This window comes from Misgurnus anguillicaudatus, chromosome 2 (genome assembly GCF_027580225.2).
Source record: "Misgurnus anguillicaudatus chromosome 2, ASM2758022v2, whole genome shotgun sequence".
Lineage (NCBI taxonomy): Eukaryota > Metazoa > Chordata > Actinopteri > Cypriniformes > Cobitidae > Misgurnus > Misgurnus anguillicaudatus.
This window is the reverse complement of record NC_073338.2, coordinates 493317-520925: the sequence shown is the minus strand read 5'-3', so window position 1 is coordinate 520925 and position 27609 is coordinate 493317. Positions and strand designations below refer to the sequence as shown.

At 40.9% G+C, this 27609-nt stretch overlaps 1 protein-coding gene and 1 long non-coding RNA gene across 3 annotated transcripts; one reads left to right on the top strand and one right to left on the bottom strand.

The window, feature by feature from the left end:
* The first annotated feature begins 62 nt into the window (after positions 1–62).
* Positions 63–27033, top strand: angptl1b (angiopoietin-like 1b). Of its 2 annotated transcripts, XM_055201092.2 has the most exons (5): positions 63–365; positions 23206–24047; positions 24644–24837; positions 25299–25569; positions 26759–27033. In XM_055201092.2, the coding sequence occupies exons 2-5, from the start codon at positions 23219–23221 to the stop codon at positions 26944–26946; spliced, it is 1482 nt and encodes a 493-aa protein (XP_055057067.2). In that variant the 5' UTR covers positions 63–365; positions 23206–23218; the 3' UTR covers positions 26947–27033. The 2 variants fall into 2 exon arrangements, with proteins under 2 accessions (XP_055057067.2, XP_055057068.2); XM_055201093.2 differs by lacking the exon at positions 63–365 and having other exon boundaries at positions 22875–24047.
* LOC129441443 (uncharacterized) lies at positions 24846–25667 on the bottom strand. Its single transcript, XR_008643431.2, has 3 exons — positions 25467–25667; positions 25274–25355; positions 24846–25100 (listed from the first exon to the last, which is right to left on the bottom strand). It is a non-coding gene; the product is annotated as an uncharacterized lncRNA (long non-coding RNA).
* Positions 27034–27609: the final 576 nt, after the last annotated feature.

Below are 27609 nucleotides of genomic sequence, written 5' to 3'. Positions count from 1 at the left end.
GTCTTTTGAAACAGCAGTGAGTGAAACAATAACAGCAGATATAAAGAGAACCAACATGTGGCAGGGTACGATGATGTTTAAGTTCACTGAAACATTTCATATCCAGGTCTAATAACACAACTTATATATGAAGTTAACTGTATGCAGTAGGTAAGTCAGTCTGGAGAGTGCAAACAAATATTGTATATTGTAATACATGATATGATATATACATTCTGAAAATGTCAGACCAGTAAATCTTCATGCAAAATGTGAGCGAGGGCAGGACTTTACATATATAACCCAACCCCTCTCATATCCAAACACATCATCCAACATTAAAAACTCAAAGTTTCCCTTCATACGAGGATCTGCTCTACAGACGGGTAAGTGTCTGATGATGATTTCATGTTGCTTGGGTTTATTTTCCTCTTTAACATGATACAGTAGTGTAGAGTAGAGTATAGCTGACTTCTCTTAATATTTTATTGTAAGAAATCTTACTGTATCTTCTGTTTTATTCAGTTTAATGAGTTTGTTTATAGATGACTGTTATCAATTCAATATATTACAAATAAAAACTGAATGTGATGGGATTTGGTTTATAGTTAGAGTATACACGTTATAAATGTGGAAATGTCTTTGTGGTTTTGGGGTTGTCCCTGACTCCCTCTGGCTTGAGCTTATACTGTTGAAACACTGCTACAATTCAAGATCTGTGGAGCATATGCACACACTCATGTGCACACTGCTGTAGGTGAAAACATCTTTTAAGCTATATTGTCAAATGTTAAAGTGTTACTATGAGGACTGCCACAAGTTTTTACACTCTATTGTTTTACACATTTAGACTTTGAAAGCAGCATTTGAAGTAAATCCTGTAACATTACAGCACTCAGGTCTTTTCCACTGAGCTCTTTCAGATTTTTCCTCTCGCTCTTAAAAACATCTTCTGCTCAAATTACTGCTAATCCATTTCTTAGTAATGTGAGTTTCTCTAAATAATTTATAATTGATGTAGATACAAACATTTGATTCATCTTTTTATTAAGAAACTCAATACAATCTTACAGACAAATGTTTACTTATTTCTGGTTATAAATGTTAGAAGTTTAATGATTTATAATGACTTTCACAGTTAGTAGTGTCAAAGGTAAATTATAATTTTTCTGTTATTCTGTCAACTACCTAAAACATTTCTGCCAAATTCCTGCATTTATTTACTAATAATGAAACTGGACAAACTAACAAAAAGATGCAGTGTTTTCAGATCTATTCATTTTTCACATGTTTTATCTATATTTTAGGAACGGTTTATTTGAAGGAATAACCTGATTTTTAATCACATCTTTTTTGGGGCTCATCATGCTTTCAGTCTTTTACATTGCTGTTGGGTAGCTTAACTTTATGTTAGTGATGATACGTTCGTGAATGAATCGTGGCACGAAACACATCTTGACCTTTTTTGAGGAGACTGAAGTCCTGAAGTCATTCGTTTAGAATTAGGATTTAATTTCATTTAGGTTTAAGAGATCCTGCAGCTGCCTGCTATTGCTCAAGTGGAAGGAGATTTTACCCTAAATACTTGACCCTTCAGCTTATACTTATATACTGTTTTTAATACTACTACATACAGATTTCTTGTATTTTCTAGTTGTATTCTAATAGAAAGACTGAGAAATAATTATATATGATCACTATAACATTGCAAAAACAACAAATCTAATAGTGGCATGGTGGCTAAGACTTTTGCACAGTACTGTAGTTTTACTACAACTATCTTGGTCACTCTGGTTACTGTAGTAAAAACAAAGTAAATGTGTGGCTGCTGTTTTTCTGTTAGCAGCAGGAGCCAATGATCTTTGAGTGTGGGCTGTTAGGAAGAATATAATTGGTTTGAGCTGCTGAATGAATCCACCCTTCACTCAACTTTAGTCAGTCATCTGCGTCTAAACGAAGTCATGAACGACATAGAGACAGAGCGCAGTTATGCTAATTTGAAAACAGTCCATCCGTCTCCATTGACTTTGTATTGCGAGAGGCTGCCTCCTTGTCATTTCTGGCTTATAACAAAAACAGAATAATGCCTAAAAGCTGCTGTGTGGCAAGATGTACAGCTAACAAGCCAAAAACCCCAGAAATACGTTTTTATAAGCTGTTTATGAAACGAAATTACATGATTCGTGAACAAGGAACTGATAACTGAAGTCATGAACGACATGACCGAAATTATATAATTGTGAACGAGGATCTGATGACTGACTGAACCAGAGGAGGCATATGCCTGTACAGCACTCAAGTCTTTTTTACAACAAATCCAGATTAGATGTACTATAACTGTACATGTGTCTTAATATATTCTGTAGCTTGATACAATCATGCATAGTATTTTACAATATGAGCTTTATTAAAGCCTAATGAGTTTTTGTAAAAAGTCTATTTCATTGTGTTATAACACATAAGACACACATCTTTGCCACCTACTGCAAATTTATGTAAAATATAGAAATGAACACTGAACGAATCATTGAACGAATCTGAACAAATCATTTTGGTGAATGAACTGAAATGAATGAGTCATTTAGATGAACGAAAATTTCCATCACTACTTTGTCACTCCTGACGTTTGCTTTTGTTGGAATTCAACAGACATTGAAGGGAATTTAATCACTGGAGTGATTTGAAAATCTTGTTGAGTTTACATGATTCAGTCATGTTGTCTACATGAAGTATTTGTTTTTTTTATCATGTTAAGTAAACATAATTCAGTTTATGTTCTCTTTGCATAAAGTAATTGAGTAGAGCTTACATGTTAATTTCATGTTGAGAAAATGTAGGACAATCACGTGGAACCACTGTCCATGACTGAATCATGTTTAGACAATGAGCTATTTTTTGAGTGTAGAAATAAGCTAAATAAAGATGGCCAAAAGTTTTGAGAATGACAGAAATATACATTTTCAGAAACATGAAAAGCGGGATGGATCCTGCTGTATGCTGGAGGGAATTTGAGGTGGACTGTCCCTGGACAAACCGGCCAAATTATTTAGGAGCAAGTTTATTACAGATGAATCAGAGAGAAATGTTCTAAGATGAAAGCCACACCTTTTAACCAATGACTTAAATGGGAGGCCTCCGCCAGTGGCGATCAGCTTGAGCCCTGGTGCACAAGTCCACCTGGAGGAGAGTCAATTTGGCTCTTCTTCAAGTGCAACGACACCTCTAAACAAAGGTGTGAGGAGAGGGAACTGCAAATTTAGATTCCATACTTGGAAAGGTTGGTGGCTGGTAACCTAAGCTAGACTCAAATGGAGACAGGCACGTGGATGCCACTGGTTAAGTGTAATGCGCATGCTCAACCCACCAGAGCTGCTGGTACCAGGAAGACATATTGTGAAACCAGACACCGTAACATGCCCTCTAAATCTTGATTGGCCCTCTCAGTACCCAACAGGCTAACCATAAACCCCAACAAATGACAAAACTCTTTCCAAAATTTGTCAGAGACCACGTCAGTCGGGAGGCCATGGATGCTGGCAGAGGGTAATTTGTGTAAAGAGAATTGGTCCACCACGTTCAAAATAGCCGTGTTCCCCTGGGTCAAGGGTAAAGCAGTGAAGAAATCTAACAAAATCTGTGGGTCTCAAAGGCACGGACAGCAGTTGGAGAAGCCCAGCGTTGGTACAATTAGGCATCCTACAACTAGTGCAAACAGAGCAGGCCAATACAAAATGAAGGATGTCATGGGCCATGGAAGGCCAGGATCTCCCAGGACACCATTGAAACCACCAAATTAAGTGGCACGGTGGCTGTGTGGCGAACGCAATCAATCGGAAGAGTCAAAAAGACAAAATAGGGCATTGGGTTTGATGTTTTTGGAAGATGGAAAAGTGAAAACAACCTAAAAATAGAGCCCACTGAGCCTGCCTAGAGTTCAATCCTTTAGCCTTTCTGATGTATTCGAGATTTTTATGATCTGTCCAGACAATGAAGAGAACCCCTGAACCCTTCAACCAATGTAGCCATCATTCCAAGACAAGCTTGGCCACCAACAGCTCACTATTACCAATGTCAAAATTAAGCTTGTCAGGTGACAGACAATGTGAAAAATATACAGGGAAAGCGAATAAATCCTGCCTTTGTGCTGAGCAGTGATGGGCAGTAACGCGTTAGAAGTAACACGTTACTGTAATCCGATTACTTTTTCAAATAACAAGTAAGGGATTACAATTGCAAAAACAGTAATTCGATTACTGTTACTTCCCCGTAAGCAGGCTGCGTTACTGCGTTATTTAACCTTGATTTTGATTCGTGAGATTGTCCCGTGTTGTGACGTGAGTCGAGTGACAATGACGTATGAGCGCCGCGCCATCAGTCAGTGTAGTGTTGAACATGAACAACATGGAGCACGGAAGAGAACAAGACTATGCAGCGTTTAATGCTTGGAAGTATCTACATTACTTTGAGTTTAATCCAGTTAAAGGAGACAAAAACATCAGCGTCTCCGCTGTACACTCTGCGTGGAGATAAAACTTTTAGCTACAGCGAAAACTTTCACCTCAAATCTGAGCAAACACCTAGCAAGCCGGTGTTGTACCGAAAATCCCACTCCCCAGACAAATCCTACTCCCCTCGCGTGCACCTCAAATGTAAAAACTTCCTGAAAAAAACCCTGAACCCCCAGCTGACATGATCGCTGCGGCTCCATCTCGTACACATTCACGCGAAATCTGATGTAAACAACAGACTATATATCTATATTTCATGGATTATATGCATTTGTGGACAAAAATGGTCATTTGATGAACTCTATTAGAAGGTTTTTGTGGGTTATTCACACATCTGAAACAGACTGGATTCGACTCGCGATCGTTATATTAACACTAAGGTAAGAAGTCAAAACATGCAAAACAGAGACCATACACTGATGCTAAACCTGTAGACCTTTTAAACGATGTATAGTAATGTTAAAGCTCCCGTTCTGTCTGTGATTTTGAAGCTTTGATTGGGTTTATAGTGGGCAATATAACATGTGTTCATGTTTCACATGTAAAAAAAATGCGGTATTTTTTACACAATTTACTTATCTGTATAGCGTTGTTTTCACTGTCCTCAAAACAGGCTGATGTCTTCCTTGTTATGTGAAGTCCCTCCTTCAGAAATACGTATTGAGTTCTGATTGTGTAGTTTGTTTAGTGTGCTGTGATTCGATAGCAGCTTAGCTTAGCAGAGCCGTTTGAGCCAAAGCTGGTGACTGACGTATTCCTGTGGGCGGAGTTTAGTCAACAAACTGTTTTACTGACGTCATTAAAGCAGGAAATAGAGGGCTGTAGTCCAAACCGTCCGTTCGTTGTAGGCTTTTAAAGAGGAATTCTGTTAAAGAAAATATATCACCTGGCAGTGAACTTTGAGCTTTATCATTTTACAGGTATTAGTTATGCTATTATAGCAACATTACACACTAACTAGGGTTTAAAAAATGGTATCAGGAAGAACGTGACCTTTAATATTAATATTATTTATGTTTGTAGACAGTATGCTATATAGTAGTGATGCACCGATGTATCGGCCGATTTTTGATGAATTTGAAACCATCGGCATATCGCCAATAGCACGAGAAAGGCCCATACCGGTTGTTTATTAATTAACTGCATAAAGAAATCCATTATATGTAAAAAACGAGTTAATGTTGTTAATAAAATAAATGCTGAATAGCAAAAACCACCTTTGAAGGTTGTGATGCTGTCTTATTATATTTGTTTTAGCTTAATTTGTGCCTCTCTTATTATGTTGGTCAGTTGAATGTTAATTAGATCCAATCCATGTTCAGTAAAAATAATTTGATACAGAAATAAACTAGCAAACAGACCAACTATATAGTATTGTATACAAGTGTTTAATATCGGCATCTGTATTGGCCAGAAGTTGTCTGTTTAAATCGGTATCGGACCAAAAAATCCTATCGGTGCATCCCTACTATATAGATATTGTTAGCAGCGTAAAAAAAAAACGACGTCGTCATGCCCTCGAATTAGTGCGCGCCGAGAGGTTAAAACAGAGAATGTTTAATTTGATTTAATTTTAGATGATGGAATATGCAGAAAGAATAGAATTAGGCTGAAAGGTCTTGGCCCGGTTGTATAAAACACCATAATTTTTTCCCTTAAGTATGACACTTAAGGGGTAAATTCCCCTTACCTACTGTAAGACAATAATTTAAGGATGTTGCATACAGTATAATCCCTTAAATGGTTCTCTAAGGTAAGGGTAATTGTTAAATGTTTCACGACAGTGACCCAGGTTTGTTGTTAGGTTGGTCTCATATAAAATACTATTGTTGCCATGGAAATGCAACAGAAAAAACTTTTTGCAACACCCTTAAGTTTAAGGGAAACATAAGGGTAAACTTACGGGAAAATTACACTTAATGTGCTTTATGCAACCGGGCCCTGTTGCTTTATACTGTAGCATATTCAGGTCGTGCATCATGTTTTTGAAAAGTAACTTAGTAAAGTAACTAGTAAAGTAACTAATTACTTTTAAAAATAAGTAATCAGTAAAGTAACAGGATTACTTTCTTGGAGAAGTAATCAGTAATCAGTAACTAATTACTATTTCAAAGTAACTTGACCAACACTGGTGCTGAGTACTACCTGGCAATAAATCTATGGCACAGTCATAGGGATGATACAGGGGTAGAGAAGCTGCTCGAGACTTACTGAACACTCCCTTAAGGTTCCGCATCCCCTAAGCCTGGTCCCCTGGCTCCATGCGTTTCCTTGTACAAAAACAGCACCGTTAGGCCCTGGGCCCCCAAAATTGCACAAATACATCTTGTCGTGGGCCCCAGAGACTGTGTCCAAGGTTCTGCAGGCCCTGGGCTTCGTTAAGCGCTTCATTGGCCCGAAAGACACAAACAGCTTATATTTTTAGGTGGCAGATGGCATGCTCTAGAACTTGGAGGTCAATGGTTACAGGCCCTCGAAATTCCGAATGGCCTACTGCTTAGGGCCCTTCGGTTGGGGCCCTGAGATCCAGGGCTCTAGATGACTCCTGAGCCAATTTCAAACTGGAAAAATAACATAACAGGCATAACAGGCACATGATACCATAAAGTTCAAGTTCATTTATTTATAAGCACATTTAAAACCACAAGACTGACCAAAGTGCTGTACATTTAAAAGTATAGAAAAGACAAATAAAGCAAAAATAAAAACCAAATGTATTTAAATCCATAAACAATTTGAATTTAAAACCAAACAGGTTTTACACTACAGTGAAATACCCAAACGCCAGTCACTTCCGGGAACTCCGGGCAACCTAAATTTGGGCTTTATCAGCAACAGGTGTGCCACCGAGCGTGGCGATTGTTGATTGGGCGATGCAACGAAGTGGAGGCACATAAATAAGGGCATTGAGAAACCGGAAGGCGTGGTTGATTTTTGGGCGAACTTGTTTCCGCCAAGGGTGGACGAAATCCTTGCCTTCTAAGGAGTCGGAAGGCCCCGTTGATCCGGCGGTCGCACGGACGCAAGCAGAAAGAATACGGGGCTGAAGGAGACAGAAAGAAGGGAGTTGATTTCCAGCAGATACTGCGGTTGAGACGGAGTGATTGGGGGGTTTTGAGAGAGAGAGAGAGAGAGGCGGATGTGTTGTGAACATTGGTGATACATACATACATGTTTGCAAGCAAAGAGTATTTTGAGGAATCAAATTTATCTGTGTTGCCCTTGTGAAGGGATCGCCAACACAGAGAAACCTTTGGGAATATGGTAACGAGGCAGGGAAAAAGGATATCATCTCTCTATTCATGTACATGTGAGTAGCCGAAGGGAAGAGAGAAGAGCAGCATCAACGAAATCATGAGTACGCAGAGTTACCCTCATATTTATATGCCATCATTGAATCTGGACTATTAGTATTCTTCTGAGTTGTGAAACAGTGTGTAAGCGGCCCCACCGTGGAAAGGATTGGTGGGTGAGCCGGAACCAGGAAGTGGGAGGACGTTATCTTGTTGTGGCTACGACGTTTATTCTGGGCCACTCGATGTGTCGGCGACCCCGATCTTCCCCAGGACGAATCTCCGGGCTGAGTGTAGAGTGCTGACCTTATGTCACTGAAGTGTGTGGAGTGCAGTGGGTGAGTCTGTCTTTGACGTGTGTACACCTGAAGGTTGCAGTGTTGTGCCCCTGTCCCTGTCGCCTGTACTCTCTCTTTAGGCCGAGAAGGAAACCCTGTCGAAGAGAACGTGCGCTGTGCTGGCGGTGACCATCTTCTCCATGTATGCCCGCTTGTAACTCCTGACCCCTTTGTCCCCACCTGGAGGTGGCGAGGCAACAACAACGAGTAAGGTATTGTGTGGATATTGTGGGTAAAACGTCAACGGAGGAAAGTGACGACTGCTGCATGAAACACGAGCTGTTGTGGAGTGATTTCAGAAGTTCGTCTAGATCTCTTGCCCTGCTGGTTGGAAGAGAGGAGAGGGAAGCGTTCGAGTCAGTCAAAGTCTGTCGTCCACCGCCTTGAGGGTCTATGAGTGTATCTATTCAGTGGCTTTTTAATTCTTCCCTGTCTGTCCCCAAAGTGATGCTGTAGTCTCCTGTAGTCTGTACACGCCCTGTAAGCCCAAGGTGAAGACCCAGTTGCCCCTCCGTACACGCATCCGTACACCCAAGCTAAAAGCTACTTACCTTGGAATACCTACCTGTAAGCCCAAGGTGAAGACCCAGTTGCCCCTCCATACACGCATCCGTACACCCAAGCTAAAAGCTACTTACCTTTGAAGACCTACTGGTAGGCCTAAGGTGAAGATCTAGTCGCCCCTTTGTACACGCATCTGTACACCCAAGCTACAAGCTACTTACCTCGAATACCTACCTGTAAGTCCAAGTAAAGTCACTTACCTTTAAATACGTACCTGTATGCCCAAGTTAAGAGCTACTTACCTTTGAAATCCGCCCTGTACGTCTGAAGTGGAGATCCAGTTCCCTCTTTGTGCACGCACCTGTACGCTCAAGCTACTAGCCACTTGCTTTGGAACACTTACCTGTTTGTTCACCGTGAAGATCCATTTCACCCTTCTGTGTACGCATCGGGATGCCAAAGGCCAAACACTAACCACCCTGGTGTCCTAAGTGAAGTTTCAGGGCCTTGGAAATCTGCTTATCTTCCAGGCGCACCTCGAGCTGGGCCCTCGGAAGCGGACACCTCGACCTAAGGTACTCACCTCAGCCCAACCTAGTACTCACCGTGTTTCTCTCTTTGCCTTCAGGAAGGAGGAAGGGCGCCACGGCCAGTCAACCTGAAACGGAGAATTCAGTGTCAGTTGGAATCAACAGTCAAAGTTACGTGAGGGAGAGGTGAAAGTTCTCTGAAAACTTACCTAAAGAATCCCTGTGACGAAGTTCGAACACTACAGGCTCAATACTCTCTGGCCTGAGAGTTTAGTTTTAGATTCCCTTTCCCCTCCCCTACTTACCTGCTTTTAATTAAATTAAATAAAGTTTGTTTTAAATTTATTTACGCTCTTGTGTGTCTGGTCATTGGGGTGTTCTTGGGACCTCCTCGAGGTGGAAACTAAGTAGGGGCGAGACTCACGACATTTGTCGTCCGCTCTGACCTGTGACAAGATGCTGATCACTGGATCTGAGGTTTCTGGCAGGAGTGTAAAGATGAACTAGCTCAGATAAATAACTGGGACAAGGTTGTATAATGATTTGTATACCAGTAAAAGGATTTTAAAATCAATTCTGAGTTGGATAGGTAACCAATGCAGGGATCTGAGGATGGGATTGATATGGTCGCTTTTGCGACTGTTATAAAGTAAGCGAGCAGCAGCATTTTTGACAAGTTGAAGACGGGTAATTTGTGCTTCGGAGATACCGCTATAGAGTGAGTTGCAGTAGTCCAAATGAGAGGTAATAAAAGCGTGCATGGCCATTTCGAGCATTTTGTGATTTAAAAATGTTTAACCTTAGATAATAGGCGTAGTTGGTAGAAACTCGTGCCAATAACAGAGGAGATATGTTTGTCCAGTTTTAGGGACTCATCCAAAAGGACCCCCAGATTTCACACGTGGGTGGATCTTAAAGCTGAAAGGCTTCCCAGATCTACAGTGGAAGCCTGTGGGTGGTCAGTAGGATTAAAAACAATCACCTCTGTTTTATCTTCATTTAAAGTTAAAAAGTTTTGGGCATGCCAGATTTTAATCTCATCTAGACACTTTAAAAGCATTCTAAGAGCAGACGAATCATTTTTCTTAATGGGTAGATTGATCTGTGTATCGTCTGCATAGAGATGGAAGCATACACTGTGCCTTCTCAAGCCCAAAGGAAGCATGAACAAAGAGAAAAGTATTGGCGCTAGTATCGACCCTTTGAGGGAGGCCACACGAGAGAGGAGCAACAGAAGAGGAAAAGTCATCTAATTTTATAAAAAATTGTCTATCCGTTAGAAATGACTGAAACCATTTAAGGACCTTGCCTTTAAGACCCACGTCGGACTCTAATCTAAGTAACAACGTGGAGTGGTCCACAGTATCAAAGGCTGCAGAGAGATCTAAGAGAACCAAGACCACAGAGTCACCAGAGTCAGAGGCTAAAAAGATGTCATTTAAAACTCTAAGGAGGGCAGTTTCTGTGCTGTGAGCAGATTTAAAACCAGACTGGAAGGTTTCAGATATACCATTAAGATGTAGAAAGGAATGTAGTTGGTCGAGTACAATTTTTTCTAAAATCTTTGAGGTAAATGGTAAAACTGAGATTGGGCAAAAATTATTTAAAATAGAGGGGTCTAGTGAAGGCTTCTTAAGAAGTGGGGTGACAGTCGCCACCTTGAGGGTAGTAGGAACAGAGCCAGTTAGCAGGCATTTATTAAAAAAGGAAACCAGATCAGGCCCGACAGTGTCAACGATTGTTTTTAAATATTTGGGGTGAATGGTGTCATAGGGACAGAAGGATAGTTTGGTGGTTTCAATTATTTTTTTAAGAGATGAGAGAAAAAAACAGGTTCAAAATTATCCCAGAAAGCGGGAAGCGGGCAGAGGAGGGGGGGGCTCAATAGTCGCAGTGGTAGAGCAAATGATGGGTCTCAAATTTGATATTTTATCTAGAAAATGTTTTAAAAAGCCTTCACATAGTGCAACAGAGGTTAATAGAATTTATAAAGCCCGGGACACACTGCACGATTATTGTCTGTCCCAGACGAAAGATTGCTATCATGAAACAATCATCGCGATTTCTGTGATCGTGGCTCTTCATCAGTGGTCCTATGTCGTACAGTGAGAGAGGTTCAAAGACGGCCGTTTTCCCGGTCTTGCGTCCAAAGATAGCCTACGATAGTTTTCTGACAGTGTCAGAATTTCAACATGATCACCGCAGTGTGTTTGCTGCTACGACCTGCGCGCTGGTATTTGTTTACCACGAGCGCATGCTGGTGACGTTCCGCAACATGTGACACTGCCGCCGAAGCTTCCGTGTCATCATCGTACAGTCTACATGCTTCTCGTACCCGAGTTTAAACGAGCCATGTCGCACAGTGTGATAAGGTAATGATCTAATAGGAGGGCAAAAATCGTGCAGTGTTGTCCGGGCTTAACAGAGAACAAAACTTTAGGAGAAGAAAGATTTTTCAAAATTAAATCTGAGAAATATGAAGCTTTAGCAGATTTGGCAGCAGACTGATAGGCAGATAAGCTGTCTTTAAATAGTTGAAAGGAAATGTGTAGCTTGTCCTTTTTCCATTTACGCTCTGCCTTTCTGCAAGTTTGACGAGCCAGTCGAGTGTCGGGGTTTTGCCATGGAGCCGATTTAGCTTTGTGCTTAAAAGGCTTAAGTGGAGCAGTTATATTTAAAACATCCAGCCAGGCAGAGTTCAGTAGACTTAGATGTTGATCGGCATCTAGATCAGATAGCGATAAGTCCGTGGATAGATGCGCACAGGAGTCCAGATAGCACTGATTAAAATTTGCCCCGAAATTAGACGAATAGGAAGGAGAGAGTGTAAAAGCTTTCTTGGTTAAGGGAGAGAGGGTGGGAAGTGACAGGGAGAATAAAATCGGCTTATGATCCGAGAGCGGCAATTCTGATATAACAATGTTAGAAGCAGTAAGCCCATATGATAGTACAAGATCTAAAATGTGTCCGTGAGCATGCGTAGGGGCCGTTATCCATTGAACCAGATTGAAAGAATCAATGAGATTGATAAACTCCTTAGATAGATGGTTAGAATGACAGCAAACATGGATGTTAAAATCACCAACTAATACAAAGCGGTCATATTTTATGGCAATATTGCCAATAAAATCAGTAAACTGCTGAATAAAGTCCATTAAAGGAATGAGGAGGACGGTAAATTACCCCCAATAAGACCGGACCATTCCAGTCTAAACAGAGGAGCTGAACTTCAAAGCTGGAAAACATTTCAACAGTAATAGACCGACAATGCTCAGCGAAGCAGTTTTTTAGGATCGTTACTAGTCCACCTCCTTTCTTATTCGGGCGGGGACAGTTAAAAAAGGTGCAGTCAGCCGGGACCAAATCAGAAAAAGGAGTTAAGTCACCAACCTTAGTTCAGGATTCCGTAATAAACATAAAATCCAAGCTATGAGAGGTGAAGAAGTCGTTCAGCAGGAAGGTCTTATTCACCAATGACCGAGCGTTAATAAGAGCCATTTTTGGTGGAGGAATCGCCGCAGAGGAGAGCGATGATCTGCTCAGCGAGCGCAAGTTGCCGGGGGTCACTCCATTTCGTCGGCGATAGCGGCAGATCCGAGGAAAGCCAACCAAGACGCCATGGTGTGGAGACAGGGGGAGAACTGGTCGAAGCCACCTGTAGGGTAACTCCAGCGGTCGCCAGCGGCCAAAAGGTCCGCGCTGCGGCCGTGGCCAAACAGATCGTAGTGATGCCCCGCCCGAAGGTAGGCCTTCATTTTGATGTATGACAACCCCCCCCGGCATCCGCGTCTTCTCTTGCGCTTTTTCCGCGAGATGCAGAGAGGCCACCGGCGTATACAGTGAGGAAACTCCGTTAAAAGTTTCTGGTGTGTTTGTTTAAAAAGGAGTTCCACCTCTGGCTTAAAACTGTTAATAAAAGAGACACGAATGTCCCTCAAGGACAGTCGGCTGTAGGTCAAAAGTGCGCTGCATTTCGGCAGCCAAAACGACAACAATAAAAACTAAAGGAGGAGCAGCAGACGGCATGCCGTGTACAGAGGCGCCATCTTGAAAACACCCAAAATAAAGGTTTTTGTAAGGAAGAGAGATTTATAAAAAATAACAAAAAATACTTTTTTGCACCTCTCGATATTGCCCTCTCGGTATGTCATCAAGGGCCCTTTGACACAACTTTCTGAAAAGTTTGGGGCCCATCTGGCCCCTGGGGATCAGTTCAGTTTAAGGATGGGATCTCTAATTGTAATTGTAATATTGTAATTTCCAGCAACAGCCTATGTTGGCCATGTAAAATAAGATACAATTGGTGTTTGGAAGTTTTCCTCTCTGTCCTGCAGTTGTGATGCCCCTTTTGCCTCTCAGTCCCCCATGCAGTTCACCACACCTTCAACTAATTAGCCTCAATCAGCCACAGACTTTATTATACAGCACCTGTGCACAGCCCTTGCCTTTTGTTCATGTCACATGGAGGAATCCTTGTGGGGTGCTGCTGAAAACACTGTGTCTCCTGCCTTGTGTGCGTTATTGAACTATGTAAGTTCCATACATTTCTCCTTTAATGGTATGTTAAGTTAATTATGAGAAAGTGAGCACAAATGTTGCATTCCTTTCAGTTTGTCTGTTAAAATGTACTGCTAGATTGAACGGTTAACTTGGTTTATATTGCTCAAGTCACCTTCTTTGGTAATTGTAATATTTTGCATTTGAGCGTTGATTACCCGTTTGTTAATTACAGAGCAGAGACAATGTATGTATTGACTTTCTTTGTAGACTACCTAATTTCCTGCTTTCTAAGTTCTTGTACAAATTTTTGCTTGTCATTCAAATTAATTGTAGACTAATTGTCATATTCTGTGGACAGCTTCCTGGGAGTGAGGCCAAAAAATTTAGTTTTACAAAGAAATCTTTGCTGGCCTCTTGCTCACAAAGGCCTCAAGATCCTTCTGAAGGCTGATTTGCTAAAATTTGATTTTATGCCTAAAACTTTAGACATCTATTCGGGGGCCCCTGGGATGCTGCTGTGTCAAATTTAGATGCCCTGTGACCTTTGACCCATGAGCTACAGCGTGTCCGGTTACCACCTAAAAATATAGGCTGTTCCTATCTTTTAGGGCCAGTCAAATAATTAACGAAGCTGAGGGGCCGCGGAACTTTGGAGGTGGTGTTGGGGGCCCCTGACAAGAAATACTAGTGCAGTTTCGGGGCCCCGGGCCCTAACACTAAAGTATTTGGATGGGGAAGCATCTAGAGCCGCAGAACTTGAGGAAACTACCCAGAGTCCCCCAAAGTGGCCCCTGCAACCTTAAACCCCTGGACTGTAAAACATCCCATCTGCCACCTGAAAATATAGGCAGTTCATGTCTTAACAGGACCGAGGGGACACAGAACTCTCTACACCATCTCGGGGGCCCAGGACGAAATGTGCTTGTTTTTGGGGCCCTAAAGCTGCTGTTGGACTGGGAAACTTACAGCCTGGGGGTCCCTGAGGTCGACCGTGCTAAATTTTGGGGGCCTGCAACCTCTGACAGCATAGATTCTGGATCGTCCCATCTACCGCCTGTTTGCGAGTTAACAGATGGATGGGGAGAAGTAGGCCGTTAGTGGAATAAATAGGATGTCTGCAGTACTGAGGATAACTACAGTAAAGATAGGCAGTCCTGTGGAGGTTATGGCACTCCCTGGACAAGATGAAGAAGAATAGGTGGTCAGAGGGATAAATAGGCTGTCCGCGGTAGTGAGGAAGACTAGGTGAAGATAGGTGGTTGGGGGAGGTTATGGCACTCTCTGCACAAGATGAAGAAACATAGGCAGTCAGGGGGATAAATAGGCTGTCTGCGGTAGTGAGGAAGACTTCAGTGGTGATAGGTGGTCAGGGGGAGGTTATGGCACTCCCTGGATGAGACAAGGAAGAATATGCGGTCAAGGAGATAACTAGGCTGTCCACAGTAGTGAGGAAGACTATGGTAAAGATAGGCAGTCACAGGGAGGATATGGCACTCCCTGGATGAGACAAGGAAGAATAGGCTCAGGGTTTCCCGCAGAAAATTTGTTAGTTAAGGTGGTAGGGATGGGTGTGGCCGAGGGCGTGGCAATCAAATGGGCGGGGCGTATGCGTCATGATGAAAATTAAAATATTTTTATAAAATAAATAAATAAAATATTTCTTTTTAAAACTCAAATAAAACTTCATTTTGAAGAAACTATGACAAAAAATGAACTCATGCTAGATTATTAATTAATTAAATGTTTTTACCTCAAACGGGAATAGCTGCGTGATGAAGTGAACGCTCGCGTCCACGCTCGCGGTTTGATGCGCGTACGTGCTATTCTCCGAGATGCACTTGACGGCCTTTTGTGCAGCGAATTATTTTTTTTTTAGTTAAGGTGGTAGGGTTTCCAAGCTTAGGCGGGCCGCCTTAACTGAAATATGCTGCGGGAAACACTGAGGCTGTCAAAGGGACTCCCTAGACGAGGGGCTTGTTGGAAAGACCTGAGGCTGACGTATGGCCCCTATCCGGGAAAACGTCCCTTTGCCTCTGGTTAGGCCAAAACATCCTGGTTGCCATTGAAATTGACAGTCTGTGGAGGTACACGAAAGGGGTACAATCCATTGCACCAACTATGAGGACAATGGTGGAAATTTCCACTAACTATCTAGATTAGGGTTAGTAATTTCCTTACTCGCCGCAGTAGCAGATTCAGCTTTTATATGATGCAGTTTGAGAAGTGAGTTCCGACACTTGAGTCACTTGAGTAACTAGTGCTTAGACAGCTCGACCTTTGATTGACATCTGCTCCTCTTGTCTTTCATCTGAAGGTTATTATCTGTCTCGAAAATTCTCAAAACTCGATGGATCCATCATTGGTCAGATTGTTATGTCGAGGTGGTGACCAAAAAATGAAGCACTGAATCCAAATGTGAGTAAGGAAAGTTTATTTGTAATGAACATAGAAATTGGATTAAGCCAGCAATCCACACATCAGGACAGGCTCTTCAGACAATAACAAACATAACCCACCAGACAGAAATTTAGCTATGAGGTGCAAGCAGCACTAGGAAACAAAACAACACATTGTTAAACTAAACAGCGATCTGAAAAAGAGCAGCAGACACGTACTGCATAAATCATCGGTAATAAGCCACAGGTGTAAGAAGCTGCTGCCAGCCCAGAGGTTGCGCAGCAGCCAAAACTAGAGAGGCATGGCACTGATATACACCCAGACACACTCACACAGGACACCTGTGAACGGTCCTAACGCTCGCTGAAGCCTTTTTTACAACAACTGAACCTCTCTCCTAGAAGTTCTTTTTGGTGCAATCTTAGAAGCAGCAATGTTCTTGCCTGTAAATAAAGTACCCTTTTCTGTAAAGCAATGATGACTGCACGTTTCTTTGCAGGTGCCCATGATTAAAGCTATGGTCTACGATTTCAAAGATTGTTCATTATTAATAACCTCATTTAGATGCTGGTTATGGTTCTACAATAAAATCCTAACAATATGAACTCTTACATTGGTTAACTGCTCTCATCCAATCCCTGCTACATTTGAAAATCCACCTCGTGCTCGCGTCTCCACCCCATCGCACACCACCCCGCCCCTCTCCTGCCAGCGACATGAAATTTGTGTCAGTGTATGGTAGCCAGCGAAGCAGCAACATCTCACTAATGGAAAAAAAACTAAACGACAGCAGCAAGCAGCCCCTGCTTGTCCCTACAGTAAAGGTTGGAAAAAAAAGGAAGTCTGTTGAAGAAAGAGCAGAAGTTAAAAAAAATTGAAAAACGCCGGACTCTAAGTAGAATCAATATAGGGTCCACCATTGACCGTTGGAGGAAGCTTCAGGGAGATTTGGGGCTGAAAACCGACGCCGACCCGGCAGACTTTTTGTTGAACAAGTACGCATTTATTTATACTTTTATTGTGTGAGGTGTTACATAAATATCTTTTTATGAGTCTGACAACATGCTGCCGGTCGGCATCGGAATGTTAGCCATTTAGCATCGCGTATCACGGGTCAAAATAATTATATTTACAAAGATTGTGTGAGGTGTTACATAAATATATTATTATCAATCTGACAACATGCTCATGCTGCCAGTCGGCATTGGAAGTTAGCCGTTTAGCATCGCGTATCACGGGTCAAAGTTATTATATTTACAAAGATTGTGTGAGGTGTTACATAAATATAGTATTATCAATCTGACAACATGCTCATGCTGCCGGTCGGCATCGGAATGTTAGCCGTTTAGCATCGCGTATCAAGGGTCAAAATAATTATATTTACAAAGATTGTGTGAGGTGTTACATAAATATGGTATTATCAATCTGACAACATGCTGATGCTGCCGGACGGCAGCGGTATGTTAGCCGTTTAGCATCGCGTATCACGGGTCAAAGTAATTATATTTACAAAGATTGTGTGAGGTGTTACATAAATATGGTATTATCAATCTGACAACATGCTGATGCTGCCGGTCGGCATTGGAATGTTAGCCGTTTAGCATCGCGTATCACGGGTCAAAGTAATTATATTTATAAAGTCATTTCTTGATGCTCAGGAGGGGAAACGTATGCCAAACGTTGTTGTGAAAGTAAATAACGTCAATTACAATCATAATTGTAATTGTTCATTCCTTCAAGGCTTTATGTGTTTACTGCTCGGTAAATCTCTGTTCTGATTTTTACTACCAGTGATCACAGCTTGAATGAGTGACGTTGTTCAGGTCGTTTCCCGGTGGGAGGGAAATGTTCTAACTCAATCAGCATAACCGAACCTGTGTCCCAAATGCATACTATACACTTAGGACTAAAAATATGCACCCAACCATCTAGTGTAAGAATTTTAGAAGAGTAGTATCGTCCCAAATAGAGAACTTAACGACTTTTACTAACTGGAAGTATGGCTGGTGGTGATGTAAATATTAGCATTAGGTACGGTAAGATTCCCCAATTTGCTTGCTGCATCTGCATTAAAAATTAACGATGCGATGCATCAGTTTAAAAACTGTGCATCGACTACAAATTAGCATTTGCATTGCGATGCAATTTGTTTGAAACAATGCATCGGCAATAAACAGATTTATTTACGTATAATTATTAGTTAATGCGCTATACTTTTTATTTAGAAACTGATCAATATTTTAAGATTGATTTCTCCTCTCTAAACTGTTGCTACGTACTCCTGGTGTCACAACACTAGAGAAACCGAGACGTGTCATGAAAGTAACAGAGCATAAAAAACACGAAATGGTCTTTAAATGATATGGACTCTAAATGAGTTAAGTGGAATGGATTTGAGAAAGCAGCAGCGGGAAATTCAAGGCTGTAGCAAAAATGTCTAAAATGCAAATATTTCAGTTAAAAAAAGTTCAAATTATTTGTTAAATGAATGAATAGGACACTAAAGAGAAACCACTAATTTTGTGGCAGAATGTGACGATGTAAGGTGCTTTATTAGATCAGAATTACAGACCTGGATATACTCTTTCTTTCTCTGCATAAGTTGCACCTTACATAAACATTCATGCCTTTCACCTCAATGATGGAAAAGTAATGCTTATTATACTTTGTGTTTGCGACTGTTACCTTTGAGTTTGTTGAACTTGCCATCGCTCTGTCGTTGTGGGTGTGTGGGACTCGGACGGACTAAAGTACAAGGACCGGTCTGCCTGTGAGTGGCTAGCAGCAGCACCCGCTGCTCGTTGAGAAGAGAGAGCGTTACATGTTCTCGCGTCAGTCTCCAACCACGCCAGTCACTTTTTGTAAATAAAGTAATTAAAGGGGTTTAGAAAGTTGTTAAATCTAGTGACAAAAGCACTATTCGGACGGGATTAGTTTTCCAAACGACGTTTGAGTTTCAACGTGTCCCCCAGGACGTCTGTGATTTTATGTACCGATTCGGACAGGATTAAAATTCCAGAGATGGGAGTGTCTGTTTCATGCATTTGGGCGTTGCAGTAGCATGTGCTCTGGATATGCGTGTTTGTAATGTTTAATATTTTGCTTTAAATGTAAAATTATGACAGAACATGTAATTTATTAATTTAATTTGAACAAATCAAAATAAAATATACAAATCCTACTAAAGTAATGTTAGCCTACGTGTTTTATATAACTGTCTGCTTATAATAAACACAAAGAAATGAAGAAATAATGATTAATAAAATTTTATATCTTTATTAATTAACATTACCATTCTGGAGTTGAACAACTTTGAACAGAGTTTCTTATAATGTTAATGATATTACAGTGGCCAGTCTTAAATAAATAAAAATAAATTCGTTACATTTATATAGCGCTTTTCTCAGTGCTCAAAGCGCTTTACATATGAACAGGGGAATCTCCTCAACCACCATCAATGTGCAGCATCCACCTGGATGATGCGACGGCAGCCATATTGCGCCAGAACGCCCACCACACACCAGCTTATTAGAGGAGAGGAGACAGAGTGATATAGCCAATTAGTATGAGGAATGATTAGTAGGCCAATGGGCAAGTTTGGCCAGGATGCCGGGGCACACCCCTACTCTTTTTCGACGGACATCCTGGGATTTTTAATGACCACAGAGAGTCAGGACCTTGGTTTAACGTCTCATCCGAAGGGCGGTCTTAACAGTGTTTGATATTCAGCTCGTCTTGATTTAATTATTTTACTTTGCCGAATGCAAAAAAACATTCATATCTGAATGAATGGGACTCAGAAAATACAATATTCACGCATTAGTAAGACCTTAAGGCAGATCACGTTGGCCAAAACACGAAATGAACCGCGTTTTCAAAAGATATTGCGGGCAAACACAGACATTTGCATTCAGACGGGATTACATTTCTCAGAGGACCTCTGAGTTCGGCGAAAAACATTAGATAAATTGCTCTGGAATTCTTACGGAGGTCGTCAGAGAAAAACACAGACATGGCCGAGTCGGACGGGATTAAAAAAACAGAGGACCTCTGAGAAGCACGATTTTATCAGAGGTCCCCCTGTAAAACGAATCCCGTCCGAATAGGGCTAAAGTCACCAAGTATTTGTACTTCGTTAACTTACATTCCAGCACTGCTTAACAGGATGTGCTACCTGTGGTTTAAGGCCTACTGGTAGGTCATCATGAGGAGGTATGCCAACATTTTATAACTCCGGCAAACAATGACATACCTGGTTTAGGAGCAGAGCAGTAATCATGTTCTTTCATCACCACTGAAGCCGCAACCTCCTCCATCGCCTCTTCCTCACATGGCAAGGGCTGCTAAAGAGGAAGGGCTGGGCAATCGTCATGGCCTGAGAGAACTGATGCTCTTTCATAAATGGACTCCCGTCTTGGCAGTCCCCAGTTGTTCCACTGGAAACGGGAGGGCACAGACTGATTTTCAGACGCTTGATGCAACCCCGGTTAGTAAAGTTACGCACGTCAGCTAACGCTAGTCTGCTAGCACTACCGTTAGTGTAGTGTGATTCACAAAAGTGCCAGCTACAAACAAACGTGTTACCTTGTTTTATTTTAAAGTTTGGCCTTTCATCCAGGCGAACCGCTTTAATCCACTTCTGCCTTTGACTCAATTCAGTAAGGAATCTATGAAAAGTTAAGTAGGGTTGGCGTTGTTTGTTTGACTTACAAAGTGAAACAGAGGAGTGACATCTGGCCTTCGTTTCAGCCATTGTTGAAATGCGCCGGAAGTGGACATGCACAAAGTTGACAAGTCCCGTCCATGAAACCCGGAAGCGGGATAATCCCATGTACAAATCCAATGTGTGGAAACTATCTGTACACTCTAAGAAAGGATGTGTTAATGTGTGTTGATTTTGTGTTAAAATAAAAAAATGAGAACACAAAATGTGGTGTTCCAATAATAACACAGATGCATCTAGTCAGGGACAACACATTAAATGCGCTGTGCTTAACTAGACACAAAATGTGTTGTTTTAGCACAACCATTTTAAGAGATCATATCGCATCGGATCTGTAGCGGCTTTATAGGTATCTTTAATGTATCGTATTGTAGGCTATGCATCGAGATGTGTATTGCATTGGACTCATTTATGGAGATGCACATGCCTCATAAGCATAGTGCCTGACAAATTTAAATTGTAGTTACTTTGCGTTAAAAAAACTGTGTGTGTTCTTGTTTTCACTCTCCTGTTTTGAGCCAAACAATTTAGCAATTAGCAGTATACCTTTATATATTCAATAAAATTTTATTCATATAGTGCTTTTCACAATTGTATCATCTGCCATCTTGAAAATGTCAGCTTCAGCACCTAGCCCCACGTCTCTTCTGCTACGTTAGCAAAACTGCGACTGTCGAGGGGGTGAAGTTATATATACAGCTATACACTTTAAATTTTTGGTTGATAATTGGTCAAAACGTTTGGCCTACAGCTGTATAAGAAGTGAGAAATAATGCTGTTTTGCAGCAAGTCAAACTTGTGAAAAGCGTTATAGTAATAAACCTAAACTTAAAAGTTCTTGTTTTTTAATAATGAGTTTTCAAGTGAATTCAGGTTCTGGATGGCTCTTCATCTAGATTTACATTGAGAATTATCCAGTTATTATTTCCCTGTAACTCACAGTACTGGCACAGAGCAATACAATTCTGCCAAATCGTTTTTTTTATTATGGAAAATTCTAGCAGATAATCCTGAACACATAAATAATCTCAGTCTTTTCCGTTATTTGTAACAACACAGCTTTAAAGTGAAGTCAGCTGTGGTAAAATCATGCCAGGAGACTGAATCCTTACAGTTCCCACTGTATATCTGCTCTACAGACAGATGTTTGTGTCTGATGATGATTTCACCTTTTTTCTTTCTAAATGTTAGCTTAGGTTTAGTTTAATCTTTTAACACGATGTAGTAGTGTAAAGCTGACTTCTCTTGATACATTTATTATAAGAAATCTTATATTGTATCTTTTGTTCATATTGAAGTTTAATTAGTTTGTTTGTAGATTACTGTCAGGAATTTAATATATTTCCAATAAACATAAGTTTGTATAAAAGCACAATGTATAATAGACCTTCTGTTTGTATAGTAATACACTGAATGTGATATGGGGGAGTTGAGTATATGCTATAAATGTTGGTTAATGTGGAAATTTCTTTGTGGTTGTGAAGTTGGACTACAGCCCTGACTGACTCTGAATTAAGCTTACTGCTGAAACACTGCTACATTTTAAGATCTGTGGAGCATAGCCAGGCCATGGTTAATCGTACCACACCCAGGCCCCGTACTGAGTCAAACAAACCAGGTGCTTGGGGTCATCAGTACTCCGATGCGGTTTGAATCAGATAGTGTGAGAAAGCCCTAAACCCCTGTTGTATCTGCATTACTTGCTTCTATTGGAAAGAATGCACACTGTATATATACAAAAACAACATCAAATATCATACAAAAGGGCCAATGCACACCTCAAGTACAAAAGTCTAATGTGATGAATGAATTAAATGGATAGTTTACCCAAAAAATTAAATACTGTCGTCATTTTCTCACTCTTATGTTGTTGCAGACCTGTCTAGGTGTCTTTGTTCTGATGAACACGAGGGAGGATTATGAGAAATGTTTGTAATCAAACCATTTATGAGTGCCATTCACTTTCATAAAAGATTACTATGGAAGTGAATGGGGCTCATGAATGGTTTGGATACAAACGTCCCTAAAAATGTCGTCCTTCGTGTTCATCGCAACGGAGACGTTTATAGGGGATTGTGGCAGCAGGAGAGTGAGAAAATCATAAGAGAATTTTCATTTTTGGTGAACTATCGCTTTAATACAGCAAATTCTTTGCTGCAATATTGAAAGTTACATCCACATACAAATATACTTAAATTGCACTGCAGTGTACACCTGAAGTCCACTTTTTTATTGTGGCATACAACAGCATCACTAAACAGTTTGCAGCCTAATATACAGTAACTCTGCGAACTTACTGCATGTCAATTTTTCGGGCGGGTATACCTTAATTTTGCTTTAATGACTTTCTGAAATAGCCAGCACAGATTTACTAAAACATAAACATGCATGAAACTTTGCACACTTTCATTTGTTTTGCCCTTTTTGTCTCAGAACCAGATCTGTTATGATGAGAAGAGCTGCTATGAGTCCACACGCCTGGATCTTTTGTGCACTTCTCTGTGTCCTCACATCTAACCAAAGCTATAGTGCACACAGAGGGCCCACCTTGACCCGAAGACGGAGGCTTGCTGAGGATGAATTGGACGGCGGGGCTCATAAAAAGTGCTCTTATACTTTCTTGGTCCCAGAGCAGAAAATTACAGGACCAATCTGTGCAAGCCAGGGCCCTTCTCTCCCTGACAAGGAGCGTGTTACGCAGATGGACATTACTGATGTTCGGGAGATCCTGACCAAGCAGAGACGTGAAATGGACACGCTGCGGTTAGTTGTGGACGTGGATGGAAATATGGTCAACGAAATGAAACTTCTGCGCAAAGAGTCGCGCAACATGAACTCCCGTGTTACTCAGTTGTACATGCAGCTACTCCACGAAATTATTCGCAAGCGTGATAATTCATTAGAGATGGCACAGCTGGAGGGCCGAATCCTCAATGCCACGTCTGAGGCCTTTCGACTTTCCCACCACTACAGAGAACTGGAAGCGCGCTTCTCTGCGTTGGCCGCCATGGTCAATAACCAGTCGGTGCTGATCGGGGCTTTGGAGGAGAGATGCCTGCAAGTTTATGAAAATCACAGAAAAGAGCCACTACCTCCGCCTCTTGTACAGGTCGTGCCAGAGAATATCCCGGTTTATGTGCCTCGTTTTTCCAATGAGATTCAGAGGAGTCACAGTTGGGCCTTTCAAGGAGACCGAAGTTCTAGGACAGCTCCAGCACCTACAGGAAGCGCCCTAGACCCGAAACATCCTCCACGGGGCAACTTCAGTTTGGATGGTAAAATTCAATAAATTGTCTGCTGACAGAATGACAAGGGCCAAACCCCCTGGCCTACCTAAATTAAGCACAAGATTAGTAGTTAAAAAGCAATTAGGTTCTCTTAACAGCTATACATGTCTGTGCTGAAGATGCATGCAAAGATGTGCATGAGCTAGAAAACAGTGACTGGATTTAATTCTTCTGATACAGCAATATAGATTGGTAGAAGAACCTTTGTGTTGTCCCAACACCATCTCACAGCGATTCACACATATTTTATGAGGTGGCTAATTCGTACAACCACGTTTTTGAATGATTTGCTTTCCCCTCTGTGACGTTGGGTTTAGGGGTGGGGTTTAAATTTTTTCTAAATAATCATATGTTTTTTCACTTTGTACAAATTCATACAAATTAGTCAACTTACGCATAACTTTTCCATGAGATCACGCTGGTTGTCCTGTACTAACTCATCATTAGCCCCATTCATAGCGCAGGAACCTTTTAGTAGTTCCTGAACTATTTGTGAAACTACCGGGTTTTTGGCGTGTTCGCACTGTAGAAACAAGAACATGTACGCGTATGGTTATTCGTATGTGCTTTTTGTGTTTCCTCAGGTCCCTTTCGTGACTGTTTGCAGGCGATGCTGGCAGGACATGACACGAGTGGGATTTATCTTTTGAAGCCTGATGGAAGTGAGAGGTCTGTACAGGCCTGGTGTGAACATGATGTGGACAGAGGAGGCTGGACAGTTATCCAGAGCAGGAAAGATGGATCTGTCAATTTCTTCAGAAACTGGGATAGCTATAAGGTATGATGTGCAATTTGAGAAATTACTTTTTCAAACACATTCTTTATTCACATTTGTGAGATGAATGACTGTAATACGTAGTAAATGTGCAAATCTGGCCACATATCTGATTTGGTTCTACCTATCCTTCGTCTTTTCATCAGTTGAGAAAGAGTGCCAAACTGTGGCCAATTGTGTCTATGGTGGAGATGTAGATGATGATAGATGCTTGTATTTCCTCCTGCCTTGAGTATTTTCTTTTTATTTGTCTTAGTAAGTCATCGCTGAAACAACAAGTGGTTCAAAATGTTGCCAAAGTTTTATTATCAAATGAATTTCCTCATTTCAAAACAGAAAGCCAGATTAGTGGTGATTACAATGACTTTTATTTATATATTGTATGACATGTGGAATATGCATCCATAAACAAATCCTCTTTCCTGTTTGAAACCCTCACATTTCTCTGTTCTTGTTCACTCCAGAAGGGGTTTGGCAATGTAGACGGTGAATATTGGCTGGGTCTGGAAAACATTTACAATCTGGGCAAACAGGAAGAGTACAAGTTACTGGTGGAACTGAAGGACTGGATGGATAAAAAGGTTTATGCAGCGTATAGCAGCTTTTATCTAGAACCAGAGAGTCAATCTTACCGTCTGCGTCTGGGTCTCTACCAAGGCAATGCTGGAGACTCCTTAACCAGTCACAACGGCAAACAGTTCACCACACTGGACCATGACAAGGATGCTTTCATAGGTGGTTAATTATACCAAATTTACTGCAATTTATAGTAATGGTTTTTAACCCAGGATGTTTAAAGGTTGACTTATTATTCGTCCTCTATAGCCAGAGCCAATCATTATAACATTGACACATGTTTTCTGAAAAGCCCTTAATCTGTTACAATATTAGTACTTAGAAAACAAGGTCTACTATCTACAAATATATAATTTTTTAAGAGATGTAGATTATCAGTGAAATTTAAAATGATAAATAAAATAAAACCAAAATAGCTGTCAGATAAACTATAACAAATAACGCAACAGATTTTCCAATTTGTTTAAAAACTAAGGCATGATCATTCTCTAAATATGCAAACAGTAATCCTATTGTTTTAAAATGCTAACAGGAGTCACACAACATCTTGCATGAATAAATGTGTTTATTTTTTTTAACACATATGAAAGATTTTGATTATTAATGTGTACAAGCATTTCTTACAAAACACACTGGACTAAAACTGAATCTAGGGATTTGGACTGCAGTGTTTGTTATAAATCCATTGCATGATTATTCAAGACTAACTAGGAATTTTGTGTTCTTAATCTTTTTACTTCACCTTCATGGAGCTTGTCTTTCCTGCTCCGGGTGGATAGCTTTAATATCAGAATAAAGACGCATGTTGATAGGTGCGTCAACTGCATGCAGAGCTGCATAGATGGACTGACAACTGTAATTAAAGTATTGTGAGGTCAGACTGCTTGTTATAATTTCGAATTAAAATGAAACGCAATGATGTCACTCGCCAGCTGGTCTGTGCAGCGCTGCATGAAGAACAAGGGGCCCCCTAGTGGTGCGGGGCCCTACGGAGCTCGCGTAGCCTGCGTATAGGCCGGATCGGCTCTCTCTATAGCGTTTGTTTGGATATGACCATTTATATAATTTTTAGGGCTTTGTAGAAATTCAACATTTCACCTGGCAGATGACAAAACAATTGAATTTAATTGATGATAAAAGTCACTCATTAAAGACACAAAATGCATCAACGTCATTTTACCACATAAATACATGATAAATGAGTGGTAAAACACTAATGGCTGGATTTAATAGCAGCAGCTGCAAAAGCTCCAGTATGACTGACATATATCAGCTTAAAGTTGACAATATGACATGGACTTTTCAGCTTCTTGCCTGACTGTTTATTGAATGTTCATTTTTCTTTCAGGTAACTGTGCTGATTTCCACAAAGGTGGCTGGTGGTACAATGCTTGTGGTCAAACCAATCTGAATGGTGTGTGGTACTCAGGAGGAGTTTATCGCAGCAAGTTTCAGGACGGCATATTTTGGGCCGATTATGGGGGTGGTTTTTATTCTATGAAGTCTGTTCGTATGATGATAAGACCAATTGACTGAAGAACAAAACCCAATAAAGATCACAATTCAGCCATAATACATCTACCTGTGTCCACTTTGTGGTCAAATAAAAGTGTCAAGTCACGTCAGAAATGCTGATAATCTACATATATTTATGTTTTAACAATTAAGTCACAAAAGGTATCCTGGGACGCTACTTACTGAATGGACCTTGTGTAGAATGTGCTGCTTGATAGGGTTTCAATCATAAAACTGATCAAAGGCACTTCTTTTGGCTGTGGTAAAACTCGTGCCGCAGTGTAGACGGACCAAAACAGAGTCTTATGTAAATGAAGGAGTTGCTGGCCCCAGTTTTTTCCTTGATCGGGTCGTCTTCATGACCAATACGCTTTGGCCGCAATCACTGTGTATCAAAAAAAAACAAACAAAAAAACATGGAACTGAATTGCAGGCTTTGCTGTTTCTGACAGACATTGTTCAGTTAACCCGTTAAGCCAACTGATCTACGTGAGCAGGCCCGACGTGCTTTTGTTTACAAACTATTACGTTTATCATGTATTATATTGACCAAGAATGGCATTAAACTTGCCATACTACACTAGTCAACATTTAAAGTGTTTCAAAAAAGTTGATCAAAGTTGCCCTCAGACAAGAATGGGTCAAAGGGTTTAGATTTTGATATATCTCAACCTGTACATTCTT

Excerpts from the sequence above, each read along its gene's own strand:
- angptl1b (XM_055201092.2), top strand. The coding sequence starts at position 23,219 with ATGATGAGAAGAGCTGCTATGAGTCCACACGCCTGGATCTTTTGTGCA. Across the intron at positions 24,048-24,643 it reads GGGCAACTTCAGTTTGGATG|GTCCCTTTCGTGACTGTTTG; the intron begins GTAAAATTCAAT and ends GTGTTTCCTCAG. Across the intron at positions 25,570-26,758 it reads TGACAAGGATGCTTTCATAG|GTAACTGTGCTGATTTCCAC; the intron begins GTGGTTAATTAT and ends TTTTTCTTTCAG.